This window comes from Salmo salar, chromosome 19 (assembly GCF_965601325.2).
Source record: "Salmo salar chromosome 19, fSalSal1, whole genome shotgun sequence".
In the NCBI taxonomy this organism is placed as follows: Eukaryota; Metazoa; Chordata; class Actinopteri; order Salmoniformes; family Salmonidae; genus Salmo; species Salmo salar.
In genome coordinates this window covers 55920974-55943415 of record NC_138309.1, presented here as the reverse complement: position 1 = coordinate 55943415, position 22442 = coordinate 55920974, and the positions used below count along the sequence as shown (strand labels likewise).

The window sequence follows — 22442 nt, the reverse complement described above, 5'->3', positions numbered from 1 at the left end:
TCTCTTAAAGACTAGAGAGATCTCCTCTGTAATCTGAGCCACCAGACTTTCAGGAGAGGAGCCACAGATCACTGGCACCTGTAATTTCCCAGTGTTTGCTTGTTTGTTTGTTGATTATTTCGGGTCACGTTGGTCAATGCTTCAACCGTGACGCCTCCCGTTTATCTTTACATTTGAATGAAAAATGCTAAATATCCGCACAAGTATCTAGTGGAACGATGCATACTGAAGTTCCACAGGTACTGTGGAAGCTGAGAGAGAGTTCAGAGATGTAACACTTTTTTAACCTTTATTTAACTAGGCAAGTCAGTTAACCTGTTGGGGGTAGGGGGCAGTATTTGCACGGCCGGATAGAAAACGTACCCGATTTAATCTTGTTATTACTACTGCCCAGAAACTAGAATATGCATATAATTATTGGCTTTGGATAGAAAACACCCTAAAGTTTCTAAAACTGTTTGAATGGTGTCTGTGAGTATAACAGAACTCATATGGCAGGCAAAAACCTGAGAAGATTCCTTACAGGAAGTGGCCTGTCTGACAATTTCTTGGGCTTCTTCACTCTCTTTATTGAAAACTGAGGATCTCTGCTGTAACGTGACACTTCCTACAGCTCCCATAGGGTCTCAGAAGGCGGGAAAAAGCTGAATGATGTCTTTGGAGCCCCTGGCTGAAAAACATTAGCGCCTTTGGTAAGTGGTCTATCAGAGGACAATGAGACTGAGGCGTGTGCACGAGGCGACCCCATGTTTTTATTTTCTCTGTCTTTGAACGTAAACAGGGTTTCCCGGTCGGAATATTATCGCTTTTTTACGAGAAAAATGGCATAAAAATTTATTTTAAACAGCGGTTGACATGCTTCGAAGTACGGTAATGGAATATATAGATTTTTTTTGTCACGAAACGCGTCGGGCGCGTCACCCTTCTTTACCCTTCGGATAGTGTCTTGAACGCACGAACAAAACAGAGGATATTTGAACATAACTATGGATTATTTTGAACCAAACGAACATTTGTTATTAAAGTAGAAGTCCTGGGAGTGCATTCTGACGAAGAACAGCAAAGGTAATAACATTTTTCTTATAGTAAATCTGACTTTGGTGAGGGCTAAACTTGGTGGGTGTCTAAATAGCTAGCCCGTGATGGCTGGGCTATCTACTCAGAATATTGCAAAATGTGCTTTCACCGAAAAGCTATTTTAAAATCGGACATAGCGATTGCATAAAGGAGTTCTGTATCTATAATTCTTAAAATAATTGTTATGTTTTTTGTGAACGTTTATCGTGAGTAATTTAGTAAATTCACCGGAAGTTTGCGGTGGGTATGCTAGTTCTGAACGTCACATGCTAATGTAAAAATAAGGTTTTTGATATAAATATGAACTTGATTGAACAAAACATGCATGTATTGTATAACATAATGTCCTAGGATTGTCATCTGATGAAGATCATCAAAGGTTAGTGCTGCATTTAGCTGTGGTTTGGGTTTATGTGACATTATATGCTAGCTTGAAAAATGGGTGTCTGATTATTTCTGGCTGGGTACTCTGCTGACATAATCTAATGTTTTGCTTTCATGGTAAAGCCTTTTTGAAATCGGACAGTGTGGTTAGATTAACGAGAGTTGTCTTTAAAATGGTGTAAAATAGTCATATGTTTGAGAAATTGAAGTAATAGCATTTCTAAGGTATTTGAATAACGCGCCACGGGATTCCACTGGCTGTTGAGTAGAGCGGTTTTAAGAACAAATTCTTATTTTCAATGATGGCCTAGGAACAGTGGGCAGAACGACAGGGGCAGAACGACAGATTTGTACCTTGTCAGCTTGGGGATTCGAACTTGTAACCTTTTGGTTACTAGTCCAACGCTCTAACCACTAGGCTACCCTGCCACCCCAGAAAAACCAAACAAATCCTTAAAGTAAAGCCAAGAGAGAGCCAAGCCTTAACACAATTTCTGTGTCTAATGGGATTAATGTTTGAAAGTAAAACAGGGAACCTAAAATATGGGTTAAGAGCAAGTGACTTTAAAAGTTAAAACACTTCACTCATTAAGGTTTGATATGTGTACGGCGGAGTTTTCTAGACAGACAGGCGCGGTTTATGAATTACTAAACAAGGCCATGTTCTGAAGCATCAACACAAGCCCACACTCCTATGGATGCTACTTGGGCTTTCAAAAACAGACCAAACAATTTTTTGCCACAGTGGACATGCCAATAACCTTCAGTTTCAGTCCGAGTGCGTGTGTTTCGGAAAGTGTGAGCCTGTGTTAGAAGGTGTACGTATGCTCAGAACTATACCTGTGTATATTCTGCGTACATTTTGGCGTTCACTTACAGTACACACACAAGCACACAGAAACACATGCTTACGTGTGTGCAAGTACACGCGTGAGAGGATCATTCTTGCCATACCAAAAGGTCAAACGACCATCAGTAGGCGTCAATGTTCCATTGAGCAAGGCATGTAACCCTAATTTGCTCCAGGGGCGCCTTACTATAATGGCTGACCCTGTACAACAACACAGTTATTCACTAAGACAAATGAGGTGTTATGGCGGGGTACTCACAAAGTCTTTCTCCAGCTTCTCCATCTCCCCCTTATAGCTCTTCAGTCTGCTCTGGTACATGCCTCTGATCTGGATGGGGAGCTCACGCACCTCCAGATCCATCTGCTCCATCTAGGTCCAGCAATCAACCAGTTCATTCACCATTCAATGATTTAAAAAACAACATTATATTGGCAAAATTCACTAGAACATAGGTCTAAACTATGCAATTATAGCTGGGTAGCCTAAAATTGTGGAAATATGTCAAAACAGATTTACAATGAAAGATTGTTGTTAAACTCAACTTATTGTACACTTTACTGTTAAGTAAGTAGTCTGTTTAGTATGTAGTGATTACACTGTAAGTGACATTTTATGTAAAGTGTTGAATTTAATGTACAGTGCATTCGGAAAGTATTCAGACCACTAGAATTTAAAAAAAATTGTGTTACGTTACAGCCTTATTCTAAAATGGATTTTATATATATATATATATATATATATATATATATATATATAATATATATATATATATATATATATATATATATACACACACACACCTCATCAATCTACACACAATACCCCATAAATAACAAATCAAAAACACATTTTTAGAAAGTTTTGCTAATTTATAAAATAACATTTACAAAAGTGTTCAGTACTTTGTTAAAGCAGCTTTTGCAGCGATTACAGCATTGAGTCTTCTTGGATATTACGCACACCTGTATTTGGGGAGTTCCTCCAGTTCTCTGCAGATCCGCTCAAGCTCTCAGGTTAGATGGGGAGCATCGCTACACAGCTATTTTCAGGTCTCTCCAGAGATGGCTGGGCCCCTCAAGGAAATTCATAGACTTGTCCCTAAGCCACTCCTGTGTTGTCTTGGCTGTGTGATTAGGGTTGTGGTACTGTTGGAAGGTGAATTTTCACCCCAGTCTGAGGTCCTGAGCACTCTGGAGCAGATTTTCATCAAGGATCTCTCTGTATTTTGCTCTCTTTATCTTTCCCCTCAATCCTGACTAGTGTCCCAGTCCCTGCCGCTGAAAAACATCCCCACAGCATGATGCTGCCACCACCATGATTCATCATAGGGATGGTGCCAGGTTTTCTCCAGACGTGAAACTTGGCATTCAGGCTAAAGATTTCAATCTTGGTTTCATCGAACAAGAGAATCTTGTTTCTCATCGTCAGAGTCCTTTAGGTGCCTTCTGGCAAACTCCAAGCGGGCTATCATGTACATTTTATTGAGGACTGGCTTCCGTCTGGCCACTCTACCATGAAGGCCTGATTGGTGGAGTGCTGCAGAGATGGTTGTCCTTCTGGAAGGTTCTCCCATCTCCACAGTGGAACTCTGGAGCTCTGTCAGATTGACCATTGGGTTATTAGTCACAGACCCTGACCATGGCCCTTCTCCACCGATTGCTCAGTTTGGCCAGGCGGCCAGCTCTAGGAAGAGACTTGGTGGTTCCAAACTTCTTCCATTTAAGAATGATGGAGGCCACTGTGTTCTTGGGGACCTTCAATGTTGCAGGCATCTTTTTGATACCCTTCCCCAGATCTGTGCCTCAACACAATCCGGTCTTAGAGCTCTACGAACAATTCCTTCAACCTCATGGCTTGGTTTTTGCTCTGACATGCCATGTCAACTGTGGGACCTTATATAGACAGCTGTGTGCCTTTCCCAATCATGCCCAACCAGTTGAATTTACCACAGGTGGACTCCTCCAATCAAGTTGTAGAAACATCTCAAGGATGATCAATGGAAACAGGATGCACCCGAGCTCTATTTCGAGACCCATAGCAAAGGGTCTGAATACTTACGTAAATAAGGTATCTGTTTTTTTATTTTTAATACATTTGCAAAAATGTCTAAACCTGTTTTCACTTCGTCATTATGGGGCATTGTGTGTAGATTGCTGAGGAAAATGTTCTATTTAATTCATTTTAGAATAAGGCTGTAATGTAAAAAAAGGGGAAGGGGTCTGAATACTTTCCGAATGCACTGTATACATACAGGTTTGATGTAATGAAATTATAGTAAAATAGCGTAGCACACAACTTGGATTTGTAGGAGTCTGAAAAACAACAAGAAATTCTGAAGATTAAACTGAAATCTCAAGCTAGCAAAACTTCAACATGAGCTACTTCAGCAGCACTAAGGAAATCTTTTTCGATGTTGATTTGCTGACACATTGCTCTTCTTCGGGTCATTCATCAACGATTTAAAAAAAAGTTATGACAGAAAGGCAGTTTGGTAAATAAGATAATCAATTTGAAGGGCCTTCATTTTAAAGACATGTTGAGACCCAACAGTGTCACGTAGAGTACATTAGAGGTACAGAGAGACAAGACTCTCCGAGGTGGATTTGGAGAAGCCTAATCAAGACAACATAATAAGACAACTACGTCGCCAATTTACACGTTAGTTCACTTCCTTAAATTTTTAAACATGACGGGAAGACTCCCTCCTCCAAATAATGGCTCGAAATGTGTCACTTAAAAGCAAAAAGTGATCACGCCGTTATTGCGCTGAACAGCATTCCACCACGTGAAGTACGTGCTTGTCATGTCACCGTTAGGATAACACAGGCGCCGTTGTCTTCGCGCACCGGTGAAATTGTCTTGTTTCCTTTTCCAAATACATTATTACTATATTATTTTTTTTATGTGAAGAGCGGAAATTACTGATCAAAGACGTACCAACTCTCTGACTTCTTCGAGCTGTTTGTCGACATTTAGAACCAGCTGTGTCTTCTCCTCTGAAAAGGAAACAGGAGAAACATATTGATCAGTCGACAGAGGAGCAGTGCTTTATGACAACCCAACTCCCCCGCAACGGGGGATTGAAAACACACCAGAATGCATCTGAAGATATATTTACACATTCTCTCCGCACGCTGAGCCACATTTGAAGTCTTTTATTTATCCACGTGTAAAAGGCCTTTGTTGGCTTTTGTTAGAGGAGCAACGAGACACCTCGTACCAACTCAAAAAGAAATGTCAGCTTTAGTAGGTTGCCACATTTTCTCAACTCGGAGTCGTACTAATAATGACTAAAACGCTGCTCTACGCTCACCCAAAGGCTTCGATTGCAAATCATGACTTGAAACACATTTGGCCATAGGAGTTCAATATGGAATGTTGTAAATGATTGTGTAATCTCTCAATTCTGGCTGAACATATTCTGTTATGTGTAGCAACTAGGGACGGGCATCTGAAAGAATGTTTGTGTTCAAGTACTAGTAGTTCACAGAAGTGATTTTGAGTGGGCCTACTCGAGTGCTCGGATCATGTGTGAAACAGGTCTGAAGGTAAACGTTGGCAGGTTGTTCCAATTACTGGTTCTGATACAAAAATGAAAATGTAATTTCTCAGTGCGTTTGACATAGCTACAGCTACTCAAAAAACATTCAACACATCTTAAAGTTTGACATTGTCCGTTATTATAAACGTAACCTGGCAAATAGATTTTCAGCAATCGAATGCAAATCTTGAATCGTGTACTCCATTATTTGCACCGATCCCTAGTCGCAGCAACAACTGAGATAAATACTCCTAATATTCTCCGTCCCAATTTGGACATATTATTATTTGTCTAATGTAAACTGATGCTTTGACGACCCAGAGTTGAAACCAACATCTAAGTCAAGGATCATTATAAAAGACCTACCCTGCTGTGGACCAACGTTTGTTAAATAGGTCTAATTGACCAGACCTACCCTGCTGTGGACCAACGTTTGTTAAATAGGCCTAATTGACCAGACCTACCCTGCTGTGGACCAACGTTTGTTAAATAGGCCTAATTGACCAGACCTACCCTGCTGTGGACCAACGTTTGTTAAATAGGCCTAATGGACCAGATTTTCAACAATTGACATGTAGCTGAAAGCCCGGACTACCAGAAACTTCCAGTTGAAAAATCAACCACAAGGCTAGCTTATCCGTCCGTAACAGGACATAACAGTGCAAAAACCAAGATAAGATCTTCATTGTTTTACCCCTGAGTCTGCACTGCCTTTTGTCAGACATCAAATCCAATTTGAAAACCTCACAGCCTACACAAGTAAACAGCCGGGGGCGATTCTCCTCGAGGTGATGTGGTGTAGCCCTCTCCAGCATTGGCCTGGACAAGATGATCCTGAAATATGCATGGCTATTTACTAGGAGTACCGCAGTCTAACGGATGAGTCGTTTTGTAAACAGGCCACAAAAAATGTAAGTTGAGCTCGGCATCTCTGCTCAATATTTAATAGCCAGTGATTGACAGGTTCAGCTTTCCATAAACACTCTTGAGAAAAAAATACCTTCATGTTTAATGGAAGGAGACCTTGCAATACATTGTACTCTTATTCAAACCTCAGTCCCACGTATTTCGGACAGTAACAAAGCAAAACAAAAACACATTATCCATTTGATTCTGGCGTGAATGCTGAAGGCTTGGCCAAGACACGGTCAAGGACGTTTCTTCGCGTGCCACAGCCATTATCAGTGATTGTGCATAAGTAACATCGGGAAACGCAGCAACACTGGGGACACAAAGCTTTTGTCGAAGCTATTGTCACGTATGAAATTGAGGGCTGCCAACCGATGGGCACAATTCAGATACTTGAGGGAGGAGAGAAAGAAATGAGAAATGTCTTCATGAGTAGGAATGGAATTGAAATTCAAATGCAAACTGTTTTGGTAGGAGCAGAGGACACATAACAATGACTGCTGGGTATCATAGGCTTCCGCCTTAGTTCATATTCATGTGGGCTTATTTTAACATGCTGGGTGGTGGGAAACATGGTGAAATTACACTGTGGAAGAGACGCATTGTTTCAGTTAAGAAGCCAATTCAAAGCATGACAATTCAAAATCGAATGTAAATTCCCATGAGCCATAGCGTAGGAAAATAAACAAGCAACAGACCTAGCAAATATGAGCTAAGCAAAGGAAGACAATGCAAGCTGCAGGATCATTTGTTTGTTGTTCAGTGGGTGAACAGGCTGTGGCCGGTGAATAGGTAGACAGCCTTTGGTTTTCAAATAAAGTGTTTACTTAACTATGAGAACAGTACAGGTCTATTTACAGTTATGATACATGATGTTAGGCTCTCGGGCTTCTCTACAGTCTCTGTTACCCTAATTTCAGGAGAGAATTCCTAAAAGGCATGAACAAAAAGGTGAAATTAATCTGGTTAAAATTGAGACTAAGACAGAAAAGTTAGTAATGGTAGATCTTAGGGCTGTGCATCTTTCCCTTTCAAGACGATTGGATACGCAGTGTTTCGACCAGGATTTTTTTTCAGCAGTGTAGCAAAGATAGCAGCAGGGGGCGGGTGATTGTTAGTTGAAAATATATTTCTACATACTTTATATCTGGTTTTAGTAGCTTAAGTTTACACTAAAAACATTTAACCACCACGGAAATTACCCCCCCCCACACTAATTTTCCATTCTAAATAAAAATCTGATGATGAAGCCCATGAGTTGGGCCTCTGATCTGTGTGTGTGTGTGAGATGCATGTCTATGGTGTATTTACGATGTAGGCACCTGATCTGAGCCATAAGGTAGACTAGGCATCTACCACCCCACTACCACAATCAGATTAGTGGCAAAGTAGCCTAGGTTTTTTTGTTTTTTTTGTCCCCTCACTTTGGTTCTGAAATCACCATCACCCACTTATTAAGTTGTGATTTCTGCACATGAAATGTTTGAGCTAGTAATGTGTACATTTTCATAATTTACAAGTTAGCTATGACATGGCCAATGTACAAAACCTTAGGAACACCTTCCAAATATTGACTTGCACCCCCTTTTGCCCTCAGAACAGCCTCAATTCGTCACGCCGTGGACTATAAGGAGTAGAAATCATTGCACAGGGATGCTGGCCCACGTTGCCAGATGAGAGTTCTGTCTGCAGTAGCTTACTTTTATTCCGGTAAAACACCATCTTCAACAGCTCATAGATAACAATAAGCTAGCAAATGACATAGGTTGTCACTCAACTAATTAAGCCTCATATCACACAAGCCATTTTAGCATTTGAATCCTGACTGTGCCGCGCAGATGTGCAAGATCAGGAACCGGCCGTCTACCTTACATTGGTCAACACGCAAAGCTGGGCAGTGAGCGGTTATATGGAGTTCGACGCTGAAGGAGAGGATGAATCGGTTGTCACACAATATGGGGTATTTTCAGAAACTAGAAAGAAAGTAATATGAGCAAAAAAGACATTGTGAACCAGCAATTCGAAATGTTTGAATCGATTTTCTGACCGATTCATGCTACATTTGGATCGATTTTTGGGGTCCGCGGACCGATGCACTTGTATCTTAAACATTTGAATTGGGGCTCAATGCGTTTAGGTGTTTCATGTCATTCCTCGTAGATCTCATGCATAACTGCATTGATACCAAATGCCCTCGTTAGGCTTATTCCCCCGCCGCCCACTCCAAATCCCTGGCAGAGGACAAGCCATCTAGGGAGGTGTAAATATCCCGTAAGAATTACACATCCCTGCTACAAATATACTCATCAGCTATCTGCAAACAGAAGTCAGACAATTGTTCACTTGCAAGGAGACTTATACTAGACCTATACAATACTAGAAGCAGTCACAAATATTTGAGCTCAAAATAAAGAACATCAGCATATTACTATGAATAAGGGCAATTCCACGGTAACAGATTGATGTTGAGATCAGTCTTTTCACTTTAAAATGTGTGCTAAACAAAAACTAATGTCTGCAAAGTTAAATCACACAACTCTATACATAAGGACGACTTAACAGCTTCCACAGAATATTTTACAAAAACTAAATTACTTGAATAACAGCGCAGACGCAAAGTTTGGTAACAGAACGACGGTACCAACAGCACAAACTGTTACCAAACTTTGCATCTGCACTGTTCAAGTAAATGTGTATTAGTAAAATATTTTGTGGAAATTGTTAAAAGAAGTCCTTGTGCATAGAGTTGTATGGTTTATTGTCCCCCACGATGTAATCGGGGAGGGGTATGTGGATCTGTCTCCATCCGTTAGGGGGCGCTATAGTAATCAACTCCACGTACGTACAGTGAGGGAAAATCTCAGCTCGTTACCTGTATAAAAGACACCAGGGAGACAGAAATCTTTCTGATTGAGAGGGGGTCAAATACTTATTTCCCTCATTAAAATGCAAATCAACTTATAACATTTTTGACATGCGTTTTTTAGGATTTTGTTGTTGTTTTCTGTCTCACTGTTAAAATAAACCTACCATTAAAATTATAGACTGATAATTTCTTTGTCAGTGGGCAAACGTACAAAATCAGCAGGGGATCAAATACTTTTTTCCCTCACTAAGTCCCACGAGATATTGCAGACAGTACAGGCCCAATTTTTACAACTTGGCTGAATTATGTGTTTTGCCATACAGATCTGGCATTTACTAAATTACACTGATTTGCCAGATGGTGGCACTATAATAAGAGATTGAAAATGCAAACTTTGAAAGGTCACGCCGCTCACCCCGTTTGACCTCAAGTCATGAAATTCAGTACATAGGTACCTCTCCTCACAAGTAACAAATCTGCCTCTATGCAGATTAATAATGGGTTTTCCACTTAAAAACACGCTACTCTTCTGGCACCAAATGACTGAGCTGCACAAAACTTGATATGTGGCATCTATGGATAAAGGTTCTCTCAACGCAATATTTTCCAGACTAGTACCTAAAACAACATGGCCACTATTGACCAATAATCATTCACGTGGGCATGGTCTGGCACATAAATGCATACAAATCAGTCAAGGATATTCATATTGTAACTAAATTTGGTACACATGTTGCAAACACTGTCAAGACTTAACATATGCAAGAACATTCATATCGATGAAATCAGGGAGGGGACTGTGGAAATCAGGAAGGGGACTGTGGATCTGTCTCTGTGTTAGTACGTTCGTCACACGCAATATCTCAGACAGTACTGGCCCGATTTGAATGAAACGTGGATGAATGACGCATCTTCGCTATAGAAATCAGTCAGTTCCAAAATTACACTGATTGGCCCAAGGTGGGAGCTAGTGTACAGTAATTAACTAAAACGTGTTAAATAACACACAATACCTCAATTGGCCCAAAGGTGCTGCATCATTCGTGGTGGACGACATGTTTACTGTTGCCTATTTTAAATTGTATTTGATCTCTGAGAAATTCAGCTAATAGCACTCGCCAGCTTGTAGCCAAAAAACAGAAATGAGAGACCTCTCGTTCGTTCAGCCATCCTTATGGGGAAAGAATAGGGTTTTGGGATAAAGGCCAAAAATATGGTCTGAGGTTAACACAGGCTTAGGAGACCTTATTCGTTTTGTTCTATGAGATAATACCAGTCAATTAACATGACCTTTATTAATTATGAAGCCTTAATGTGCTTTTTTTTTTTTATTAGATAAATGCATTAAATCCACAAAATGTAACCTTAACTAATGAAGATGATCTAATAGAACAAAATCTATAAGTTCTCCTAAGCCTGTGTTTACCACAGACCTTATTTTCACCATTTATCCAAAACCCCTACAAAAACTCCATTCATATTCCCATGGCGGAGTTAGTGCCTATTGCTCTCTAGTGTGGTGTGGGGGGTCCGTGAGTGGCTTTTGATAATTGGATTGAATTCCTCATGGCTTACTAATGTTTAGGAAGAAGTATGGTCAAAATCAGATGTTAGGTACTATATTTTTTGAAGATTATATGAATCCTATAAATTAAAATAGGTGCAATCAATCAGCATAATTTCTCAGAGATCAAATTATATTTCAACAAAATAATGTTTTTAGGAATGCTAATCTTAACCATTTCTAACTACTGAAACGATTTCAGAACAATCTGAGATGGTGGGTGTCGAAACCCTCTTTCTTGTGTTTTGAGGTGGAATAAATGTAGGGAGGATGGGCAATTTCATCTCGTTTCTTAGATGTAGGCCTACTTTATATCCTATTACCTACTTTAGAAGTGGAACAATGAAAAAATAAAATGATGGATTTGGTCTACTGCACTTAAGAGGCTTGACTCAACAATTCAGTCCCACTAAAGCCTACATCTTCACAAACAAGACAATTATTTATTTTTCTATGTAGTCCACATCATGTTCTAGATATGAATAAAGTCTCGTTTTACTTGATTAAAAGTCCAATCCTATTATGTTTAGCCTAGGTACATGATTGAAAGATAATATTTTATATTAAGTACCAATACTAGGAGCCGGACAACCTATTGCCATTGAACCAGGATTCAATCTCCCTTTAGGAACATATCATCATAAATGTAGAATTAAACTGCTGTGCGTTTGTCAGCACAGTATCTGAATGCTCAAGACCTATTAATGGCTCTTTGATAGCGAACGTTAGCTAGATAGCTGACAAACTAAATAGCTAGTTAGTTGGATAGCCAACGTCGTTATTTCACTAGCACAAAGCTAGTGGAATTGCTTTAGGTAGCTAAATATTCGGCAGGGAATATGATGACATTTGCGTAAAATACGTGTCATGTGAAACTAGCTAGCTAGCTGCATTATTAATTTGTTGACATGACAGAAGTCATTCGCTGGTAAACTAATAGAGCTTAACGTGGTTTACCTCCACCTAATTTGGGAATCCTTCCAATTTTGTTGGTTATTTCTGCTGTCAGGGTTCCAAAGTCCTGTTCATAGGCTTCAAAATCTGAAGACATAGTGAAGTTTGACTGTAAAACAGGTGTCTTCTTGGCTGAAAAGTAGCTGAAGATGTAGCAAAACAACGCTTTCTACGAAAGCGAGCCGTCACTTCCGTGTTGCGTTACAGAAAATGTTACCCGGTAAGAAAGCAGCAACTGTTAACTAATTCACTGGTTCTTCCAATGAAGTGTCAAAACTTTCTCCATGCGTGGACAGAAATAAAATACGTGTACAGAGAAATGAAAGACATCGCATTAACTACAGTTTATGCATTAGCTACACATTTATTTATAGCTTTATCACATTGAATAGAATAAACCATTTGTTTTTAAGAAGACATCGAACATTTATACTGAATAAAGAATGTTGCTACAATGTTAGAGGCATACACATTCATCATCTCTACTAATCGCACATTTTGTCTTTAATGTATCAAAATATGATACACAATATATACCTCCCAAAGACTTCTATTCCAATAAAATACAGCAGAGGGAGCTGTGCGTCTTTTGAAATGTCACATTCTCCGGCTCAACTTTGCAACGTCATCTCTCTGCGACTTGTAGCGGCAACCAGAACAAATATGTAAATGTCCCTTTTCAATCCACTTTAATCGTCGAATTAACGATTGTATATAGATGTATGATGTATGTTATGTTGTTGTTTTAGGAAACGCAGTTTGACTCAAGAGTATATTTCACCGATGTGTCGTTGAATTAGCAAAATAGAGGGTATCTAGATAAAGCTAGTTGTATGGGCACGTCTGCCCAAAAAAACATACAAATATGTTTTATTGTCACATACACCGGATAGGTGCAGGGAAATTTGTTTTTTTACAGGGTCAGCCATAGTAGTATGGCGCCCCTTTAGCAAATTAAGGTTACGTGCCTTGCTAAAGGGCACAGATTTGACTTGTCGGTTCAGAAAATTCGAACCAGATTCAGTCTACAACGTACCTACATAAGTAACGTTAGATCGTTTTTCCCGCCATGTCCCTAAATTATCACCTGACCGACATGAAGCAAGATAATGTTCTAGCACTGAAATGATGTAGCCAACAGGATATATTTGTCTCATAGATATGTAACGTTATGTGCCTTATAGTTTCACTAGCAAGCTCACAAACATACTGTATATGCAACATATTGCATCACAGACTGGAATTGTAGCTGAAGTCTGAATAGTTTCTACTTGTCCTCTAGCTAGATATAGACAGTCATTATATTATCAATCCACAGGGCGCCTTCTCCAGTGAGGAGAAAGGAGCATATGGATGACAAGGCAAAAGAGCGAGGGAAGGAGAAAACAGGTGCCACCAAGGAGGGAACTGAGAGGGGCAGGGAGAAGGAGAAGGGACGCAAGCGACGTAGCTCCACTGGGAGCAACAGGTCAGACACAATATGTGACGTCCTTTCTCATCTCTTGCTATCGCTGTACCCTTACCATAGCATCTCTTGTTTTTATCAGACAACTTATCTCCGCAGTCACTGCTTTCTGATGCCCACAGTAAGCCCATCTTTCTGTCTTCACTCGGGTCTAAAGTAAGCCCCTCTCCCGGTCTTCACTCAGGTCCAGCTCCAGTAGCAGCTCTGGCTCCAGCTCCGGTTCTTCCAGCGGCTCCAGTTCCTCCTCTGCCTCAAGCCGCTCCGGGTCTTCCAGCTCCCGATCTTCTAGCTCAACCAGCTCTGGGTCGCCCAGCCCCAGTCGCCGCCGCCACGACAACCACCGCCGCTCACGGTCCAAGTATGTGTGACCTGTAAAGTGTAAAGCAGTGGTCTCCAGTCCCAGCCCTGAGTTAAAGTGCATGCAGGCTTTTGTTCCACACCAGCACTAAATACTTATAGTTCACCTAATGGTTTAACATTTAAACCTTCATTAGTTGTTTCAGGTATGTTAGTACTGGGCTGACAAAAAAGGCCGCAAATCAAAGTTTGTCACGTGCGCCGAATACAACACCTTACAGTGAAATGCTTACTTTCAGGCTCTAACCAATAGTGCAAAAAAGGTGTTAGGTGAACAATAGGTAAGTGCGGTCAGAGGCCAAGCAATTGCCGTACCAGGCATTGATGCAACCAGTCAGGAAGCGCTCGATGTTGCAGCTGTAGAACCTTTTGAGGATCTCAGGACCCATGCCAAATCTTTTTAGTTTCCTGAGGGGGAATAGGCTTTGTCGTGCCCTCTTCACGACTGTCTTGGTGTGTTTGGACCATTCTAGTTTGTTGTTGATGTGGATACCATGGAACTTGAAGATCTCAACCTGCTCCACTACAGCCCCGTCGATGAGAATGGGGGCGTGCTCGGTCCTCCTTTTCCTGTAGTCCATAATCATCTCCTTAGTCTTGGTTACATTGAGGGATAGGTTGTTATTCTGGCACCACCCGGCCAGGTCTCTGACCTCCTCCCTGTAGGCTGTCTCGTCGTTGTCGGTGATCAGGCCTACCACTGTTGTGTCGTCTGCAAACTTAATGATGGTGTTGGAGTCATGCCTGGCCATGCAGTCGTGGGTGAACAGGGAGTACAGAAGGGGACTGAGGACACACCCCTGAGGGGCCCCAGTGTTGAGGATTAGCGTGGCAGACGTGTTGTTGCCTACCCTTACCACCGGGGAGCGGCCCATCAGGAAATCCAGGATCCAGTTGCAGAGGGAGGTGTTTAGTCCCAGGATCCTTAGCTTAGTGATGAGCTTTGAGGGCACTATGGTGTTGAACGCTGAGCTGTATTCAATGAATAGCATTCTCACATAAGTGTTCCTTTTGTCAAGGTGGGAAAGGGCAGTGTGGAGTGCAATAGAGATTGCATCATCTGTATGCGCATGCTCTGTAACTCTGCTGGACCAGGGTTTGTGATCACTCCTAAAGCTAATCGAAAAACAGGATTAAGGAGATGGGATCTGTGAGCTTGGAAGTGACATCTTTTTTTGAGTGAAGGAATAAAGAGTAAGACCTCTTCTGTTTGTGCTCTAGATCCAAGTCATCAGTGAAAAAGGATGACAAGGAAAGGCGTAAGAGGAGCCCCAGCCCCCGACCAACCAAGATGTACCTGGGCCGCCTCACCAGAAACGTTGTCAAGGTGAGTCAAAATGACTCGCCCAGTCTCCAAGTGTACGTGAATACAGTGTATGTGCACATCAGTAGGATTCCATATAGCCTATTTGAATGCATTTTTTGTGTCAAGCTGTAGACCGTATGTTGAAGGCATTGGAGCTTTGTTGAAATAGGGAGCAATATCTCGGGGGTTGGGTTTTGACTAAAGTCTCTACTCTTTTCAGGAACACATCCAGGAGATCTTCAGCACCTATGGCAAAATCAAGATGATTGACATGCCTGTGGACAGGCTCCGCCCATACCTGTCGAAGGGCTACGCCTACGTGGAGTTTGAGAATGCCGATGAGGCCGAGAAGGCTCTTAAACACATGGATGGAGGTTGGTGGAGACCAATGGTTCTAGGTGAACATACAGTTAGCATCTCTAGGTTGGATGCATTGTAAAAGTCAACTCTACAGCGCTCTACTCTATTGAACTCTCTGTCCATAACCTATCCTCAGAGTTTTTACCTGAATCATACAATTACAACATCATTTAAAAATGTACCTCTATTTGTCCTTCATTGTCTGCAGGTCAGATTGACGGACAGGAGATCACAGCCACTGCCGTGCTGGCTCCAAGGATAATACGCCCGCCCCCTCGCAGGCCCTCCCCCCTTCGCAGGATGCCCCCACCACCCCCGATGTGGCGACGCACCCCTCCACGCCTGAGGAGAAGGTCAGTCTCCTACAGTGTTAATGTCAATGTGTGTGTGGATGTTTGTCAGTCACAATAATTACATGTTTCACAGTACATTTCTGTATTTATTACACAAAGATGTACTTTTTTCCTGTTATTTTATTATGGTAACATCTGTATCCTCTGTTCTGAATCCCTGATTACAGAATGAATGGCAGATGACCATGTATCCCCTCAGTTGTAAAGTTAAAAATACCCTTGTCATCCCCTTGTTCTTGACCTTTGTTTTCATCCTCCTCTCTGTTCCCCGAAGGTCTCGGTCACCACGGAGACGCTCTCCGGTTCGCCGCAGGACTCGTTCACGCTCACCCGGTCGCAGACGCCACCGCTCACGCTCCAGCTCCAATTCCTCCCGGTAGAGCTGCCTGAAATCTCTCACCTCACAGCTACTCTCCTCCCTCCTGTCCTTCTCCCACCTTCCCGTTCTCCACTGTAACAGTTTGGCTGTATCCAAAGTTCTACTTAGCTTCCTTTCCGAGTCCTTCCCTCCATGTTCACTGATCTCACAGGACATTACAGGTGAAAGCATGACAGCCTTTCTCTCGTCATAGTGTATTGTTATTGGTCTATAAGCATCATGTTGATTGCTAGGCTCAATCTGAGGCAAGCTAGCACTGTGTCAAGAGGAGTGAAGTGAGCCCTGCTCTCAAGCTGGGTTTTTTTGTCCTCAACAGCTGAGTTGTGGTTGACACATTGTGATTACAGAATTCTCATTTAATTATTTTGTTTGCACATAGATTTGTGTGTTTTGTTTTAATATGCAACTGTTACAACTCTTTAGTTGAGCCAGCTTGACATGTGCTGCCTGATCTTTTAATAAAGTTGACTTGTTTTCATCAGACTCAATCACACCATGCTACAACATTCCATAGTGCGTTGAGTAGTTAGTAAGGCATTTTGCTACACTTGATACAAGCCTCAAAGCATGTTACCTCGTTCATTATGCAAAGTGTAGGCTTGCTAGACTGAGAATATATTTTGTGTACCATGTGCATGCACACAAGCGTGAAACACCACTTCCGGTGAGAACTGTACTCCACCTCAAATAACTTATTTACTGTCAATCTATATCCAACATCAAACCCACACAAAAAAAAGGCATGGTTAATTTACCTAAATATTTATATGAAGCTTGAAATGCCACCCACAATATTGCATTGTCATTGTATACACGAGGGGAATCGATCTTCATGTTTAGTATATCACTGCAGTAGTTAACGGTTCAATGCTTTTACAAAAATGACAGTATCCATCTGTATAGAAAGGGAAGTTCAGGGTTTGGCCTCCTTGTCCTTCTGGCTGGGTTTGTCCATCAGGTCTTTGAACCCTAGCTTTTCCAGAGGTTCTTTGGCCATCAGCTGACTGAAATAGCAGAGGATAGTTTCACATTGGTGATGAGAGCAGTCGTGTTTATATCTAGTCATCTCATTCTCAACAGGAAATAAGTACAGTGCCACACTCATCCATCTGGCATTCAAGGTAGTCCTTTGACACATGGAGTTATAATAGCTGCTGTCTCTCAAGCGCTTCATGAATTTTTCTTTGAATGCTTTTTATTTTTTATTTAACTAGGCAAATCAGTTAAGAATGGCAGGTAGTGGTTAGAGCGTTCCTCGGTAGGCCGTCAATGTAAATAAGAATTTGTTCTTAACTGACTTGCCAAGTTAAATAAAGGTTACTTTTTTTTTTTTAAAGAACAAATTCTTATTTACAATGACGGACAAGCCCGGACGACCCTGGGCTAATTGTGCGCCGCCCCATGGGACTCCCAATCACGGCCGGATGTGATACAGCCTGCATAGTCTCCAGCAAAGAGATGTGATGTTGCATTGCATTTCAAACACTAGACAACTACAGGGAAAGAAAAAGCAGTTTAACTGTCATTTCACAGATCTCATACACATGCGCTCAAACGCCCCTTTCCCTTTTGAAAAGCAACCAGCTGCAGCTGGAAACTACAGAAGTTATGTGAACCTGCACAGTTGCTGGGTGGTCACTAGTTACCACAAAGTCAAAATTGGCTAAATCAAAAAAGAATAAACAAATATTTGCAGTTTGGTCTTAATTTAAGGTTAGTGGTGTGGTTAAGGTTAGATTTAAAAATCTGATTTTAAGAAGATACATTTTAGATATACAGGGGTGTGGGAAGTGTGAAGGACCAATATAATTATAGATATGGGCTGGCGTATGATAACTGCTGTGCAGCTTACACATATGCAAACAGACCTTGTACTCAAGGGGTTGGTTGTTACAAAAATGTAATTCAGGAGGTTAAAGCAGTGAGATCGTAATACATTTGTTTGGGTAACTTTGAGGAAATGCTTCCATCACTTCATGTCTCCATACAGTGCCTTCGGAAAGTATTCAGACCCCTCGACTTTCTCCACATTTTGTTACGTTACAGCCTTATTATAAAATTGATTACATCGTTTTCCCCCCCTCATCAATCTACACACAATACCCCATAATGACAAAGCAAAAACAGGTTTTTATAAATGTTTGCTAATTTATAAAAAATGTAAAACTGAAATATCACATTTACATAAGTATTCAGACTCTTTACTCAGTACTTTGTTGAAGCACCTTTGGCAGCAATTACAGCATCGCGTCTTCTTGGGTATGACGCTACAAGCTTGGCACACCTGTATTTGGGGACTTTCTCCCATTCTTCTCTGTAGATCCGCTCAAGCTCTGTCAGGTTGGATGGGGAGTGTTGCTGCACAGCTATTTACAGGTCTCTCCAGAGATGTTCGATTGGGTTCAAGTCAGCTCTGGCTGGGTCACTCAAGGACATTCAGAGACTTGTCCCAAAGCCACTCCTACGTTTTCTTGGCTGTGTGCTTAGGGTTGTTGTCCTGTTGGAAGGTGAACCTTCTCCCCAGTCTGAGGTCCAGAGTGCTCTGGAGCAGGTTTTTATCAAGGATCTATCTGTACTTTGCTGCGTTCATCTTTCCCTTGATCCTGACTAGTCTCCCATTCCCTGCCAATAAAAGACAGCATGATTCCACCACCATACTTCACCGTGGGGATGGTGCCAGGTTTCATCCAGATGTGACGCTTGGCATTCAGGCCAAAGAATTCAATCTTGGTTTCTTCAGACCAGAGAATCTTGTTTCTCATGATCAGAGTCCTTTAGGTGCTTTTTGGCAAACTCCAAGCAGGCTGCCTTGTGCCTTTTACTGAGGAGTGGTTTCCATCTGGCCACTCTACCATGAAGGCCTGATTGGTGGAGTGCTGCAGAGATGGTTGTCCTTCTGGAAGGTTCTTCCATCTCCACAGTGGAACTCTGGAGCTCTGTCAGTGTGACCATCAGGTTCTTGGTCACCTCCCTGACCAAGGCCCTTCTCTAGGAACAGTCTTGGTGGTTACAAACTTCTTCCATTTAAGAATTATGGAGGCCACTGTGTTCTTGGGGACCTTCAATGCTGCAGATGTGTTAGTACCCTTCCCCAGATCTGTGCCTCGACACAATCCTGTCTCGGAGCTCTACGGACAATTCCTTCAACCTCATGGCTTGGTTTTTGCTGTTGGACCTTATATAGACAGGTGTGTGCCTTTCCAAATAATGTCCAATCAATTGAATTTACCACAGCTGGACTCCAATCAAGATGTAGAAACATCTCAAGGATGATCAATGGAAACAGGATGCACCTGAGCTCAATTTAGAGTCTCATAGCAAAGGGTCTGTTTTTTCTTTGTCATTATGGGGTATTGTGTGTAGATTGATGAGGAAAATGTTTCATTTTATTAATTTTAGAATAAAGATGTAATGTAGGAAAATGTGGAAAAGGGGAAGGGGTCTGAATAATTTCCGAATGCACTGTATACATAAACAGGCTGGATGTAATGAAATTATACTAAAGTAGCGTAGCACACAATTTGGATTTGTAGGAGTCTGTAAAACAAGAGATTTTGAAGATTAAACTGAAATCTAAAGCAAGCAAAACTTCTCAAAGTAAATAAGGTATCTGTTTTTTGTTTTTAATATATTCGAAAACCTGTTTTTACTTTGTCATTATGGGGTATTCTGTGTAGATTGTTTATGATTTTTTGTTTATTTAATCCATTTTAGAATAAGGCTGTGCTGTAACAAAATGTGGAAAAAGTCAAGGGGTCTGAATACTTTCTGAAGGCACCGTCGGTGAGGTTAGCCATAATCATGACTGTGGCAACTAGTGACGATCCAGTTGCTGCGTAAGTCACGCAGCTATTGTTGGCTAAATATACATTTTGAATGTATAAATCAACTTTCGTATGTTTATACAATTTGAAGTTATTCAAATAATAATTACAAATAAATAAAAAAGCTATTGCTTGAACCAACGAGTCTGTTGCTCAACCACAAGTGGTTTATTTTTCTTACCGAAATTATCAAAAGGACATTATCCTTTTGTCGGGAGTAGAGGGCCGAACAAACTTACTGCTAAAGTGCATACTGTAGCGGTCGAGACAAAAAATAAACCTTCACCAATATGTCATGCAAGCCTGCAGTATATATGAAGCGCCGCATAGTTCTGACGTAGGCAAACGTTCTGAGCTAGACATTAATAATCAATCCATAACATCGATTACGTTTTCGACAATCTGCTAACTTTTAAAGAGACAGAAACAAAGTTTAGAAATTCTGTGACAGAAATAAGTAAAAGTACGAGCCAGCTACAGTCTGCTGTCAAATCTTTAACAGTGAAATAGTTTATTTTGTCTAAGTGCACAAAGTATTCCTCATAAAAACGTCTACATATTTTGTCTGTCACTGTCAGAAAGAAAAATTACACAGGTAACGTTAGTCAGAAATTGTTTCATGATCATCATACCACTGGAGGTCTCACTGCAACTGCAGAAGGATGAGTCTGGGTAAAAGGAGGGGATGACAGACTTGAGATAATGCAGTTAGCAAGACTTCGTAGCCTAATAGAGCTGTAGTCAGGAGAGAGAGACAGAGAGACTTGCCAAACCTTCAAATCATCACATCATCCAAGCTGATTTATCATAGGCTATTCATTATTAGCATTTTTAAACATTTTGAGTAAATTACAAGGTCACAATTTGATTGTTGCTTTATCCTAGTTAACGTGCTTTGTATTGAAGTATTTTGGATTGGGTGGAGATCAAACGGTGACGATGGCCTCGGAGTCGGAGACGAATAAACGGCTCTTGCTAGATGTCCTGACCAGACCTGGAAACGATGCATGTGCGGATTGTGGCAATGCAGGTAGGAAACGAACTGTAAATGAAAGAGGGGCGCCAAATATTTTACCGGTCCCTATACATGTGCTCACATGAGCGACCCGCGAGGTCTCATCATCCTAGTAGCGAATGCACCTGCTATTGAATCTTGAATAGCCCGTTGTTTTCTGTTACCATTGTCAATGTGACAGCTTGTCAGTCAGTGCTCTCCTTATCTGATGTCTATATTTTATTTAACAGCATTAGGCCTAATTCTAGTGCACTCAAAACGAAAGGTATGGAAAAATAATATGAATTGCTCTCGAGACACACCTTATATTAGATTAGCAGCCAGTGCCTACTGAGGAGCTGGACTATAGACCCTGTAGGCTAATATGGAGAACTGCCAAATGTATTGAGACATGCAGACCCGGTAAACAAAAGTCCTATACTTCACTGAGTACCCTCCATCATGTGGTTACATTGATTACATGTATGGTGTTGCTGAGTCATCCCTGTCCTGTTTTGTCACCTGTTATTGCCGTTTGGAGTGTTTGTGGTGGCTAGTAGTCATTGTGTGACATCAATATAAATCGCTCTGGATTAGAGCATCTGCTAAATGACTAAAATGTACAATCCTCAGTGTGTCTGTGTGTGTCTTCAGTGTTTGGGGTGTGTGTAATGGGTGTCACTCAGTCTTGTCTGTCAGCATGCAGCAACCTTCTGAGAGTGCATTTTCATATTGCGGATGGTCATTTCAATTTGGCTTTACAGTAACTATTGTCACATCCCTCCCCGGCCCCTCACCACCACTTCTGCATTATAGGACTTCCTCTCTTCTTCCCCTTCTCATCTCACAGTGATAAAAGTGAGCTGGTGGGGAGGTTCCGGTTTTTATTATAGTTGAAAATGTGTGATCAAAGAAATATTTGGCAGCCACAGATCAAAAATAAGTGTTTTGTTCAATGAGGAACTAGTGTATTTAATTGGAAAAGGGCTTACCAAGAAAAACTTTCAAAATGACTAATTCGAGGTAGAAATAAGTTGGAACACAAAAGCAGAAATTGATTTCCTTTAGCTCACTTTAATCCACTGTTTAATACAGGCTAATTTACACCAGTGATGTTTCACTGCCAAATGATTAGTCATCTGCTCCCACACATTGATGTCACACAGTATTATGCCAATGTTCAGAATGTCTCCGCTGCAAGGTCAGATATTTCATCCCCTAGACTAGTAGTTAAATTTACAATTACTAAGTAGAGTAA

At 41.2% G+C, this 22442-nt stretch overlaps 3 protein-coding genes across 9 annotated transcripts in view; 2 read left to right on the top strand and 1 right to left on the bottom strand.

Annotated features, from left to right (window-relative positions):
- LOC106579024 (vesicle transport through interaction with t-SNAREs homolog 1A) overlaps window positions 1–12376 on the bottom strand; it is a 196018-nt gene extending 183642 nt beyond the window's left edge. For 5 of the 6 annotated variants that reach the window (XM_014158428.3, XM_045702455.2, XM_045702457.2 and 2 more), the window contains exons 1-3: window positions 12150–12376; window positions 5250–5308; window positions 2571–2681 (exon numbers count right to left, since the gene is read on the bottom strand). In XM_014158428.3, coding sequence (XP_014013903.1) covers window positions 2571–2681; window positions 5250–5308; window positions 12150–12243 — 264 coding nt within the window. In that variant the 5' untranslated portion in view covers window positions 12244–12376. The remainder of the gene's footprint in view (window positions 1–2570; window positions 2682–5249; window positions 5309–12149) is intronic. The other variant, XM_014158426.3, reaches the window with a different exon arrangement.
- Window positions 12377–12657: 281 nt separating this feature from the next.
- On the top strand, window positions 12658–16849 carry LOC106579022 (uncharacterized). The gene is made up of 7 exons (XM_014158424.3): window positions 12658–12811; window positions 13465–13614; window positions 13796–13969; window positions 15190–15295; window positions 15495–15648; window positions 15843–15987; window positions 16262–16849. The coding sequence occupies exons 1-7, from the start codon at window positions 12666–12668 to the stop codon at window positions 16365–16367; spliced, it is 981 nt and encodes a 326-aa protein (XP_014013899.3). The 5' UTR covers window positions 12658–12665; the 3' UTR covers window positions 16368–16849.
- A 3993-nt stretch (window positions 16850–20842) lies between these two features.
- The window catches only part of LOC106579021 (arf-GAP with dual PH domain-containing protein 1), a 34740-nt gene continuing 33140 nt past the window's right edge, over window positions 20843–22442 (top strand). The window contains exon 1 of one of the 2 annotated variants that reach the window (XM_014158422.3): window positions 20843–21220. In XM_014158422.3, coding sequence (XP_014013897.1) covers window positions 21130–21220 — 91 coding nt within the window. In that variant the 5' untranslated portion in view covers window positions 20843–21129. The remainder of the gene's footprint in view (window positions 21221–22442) is intronic. The other variant, XM_014158423.3, reaches the window with a different exon arrangement.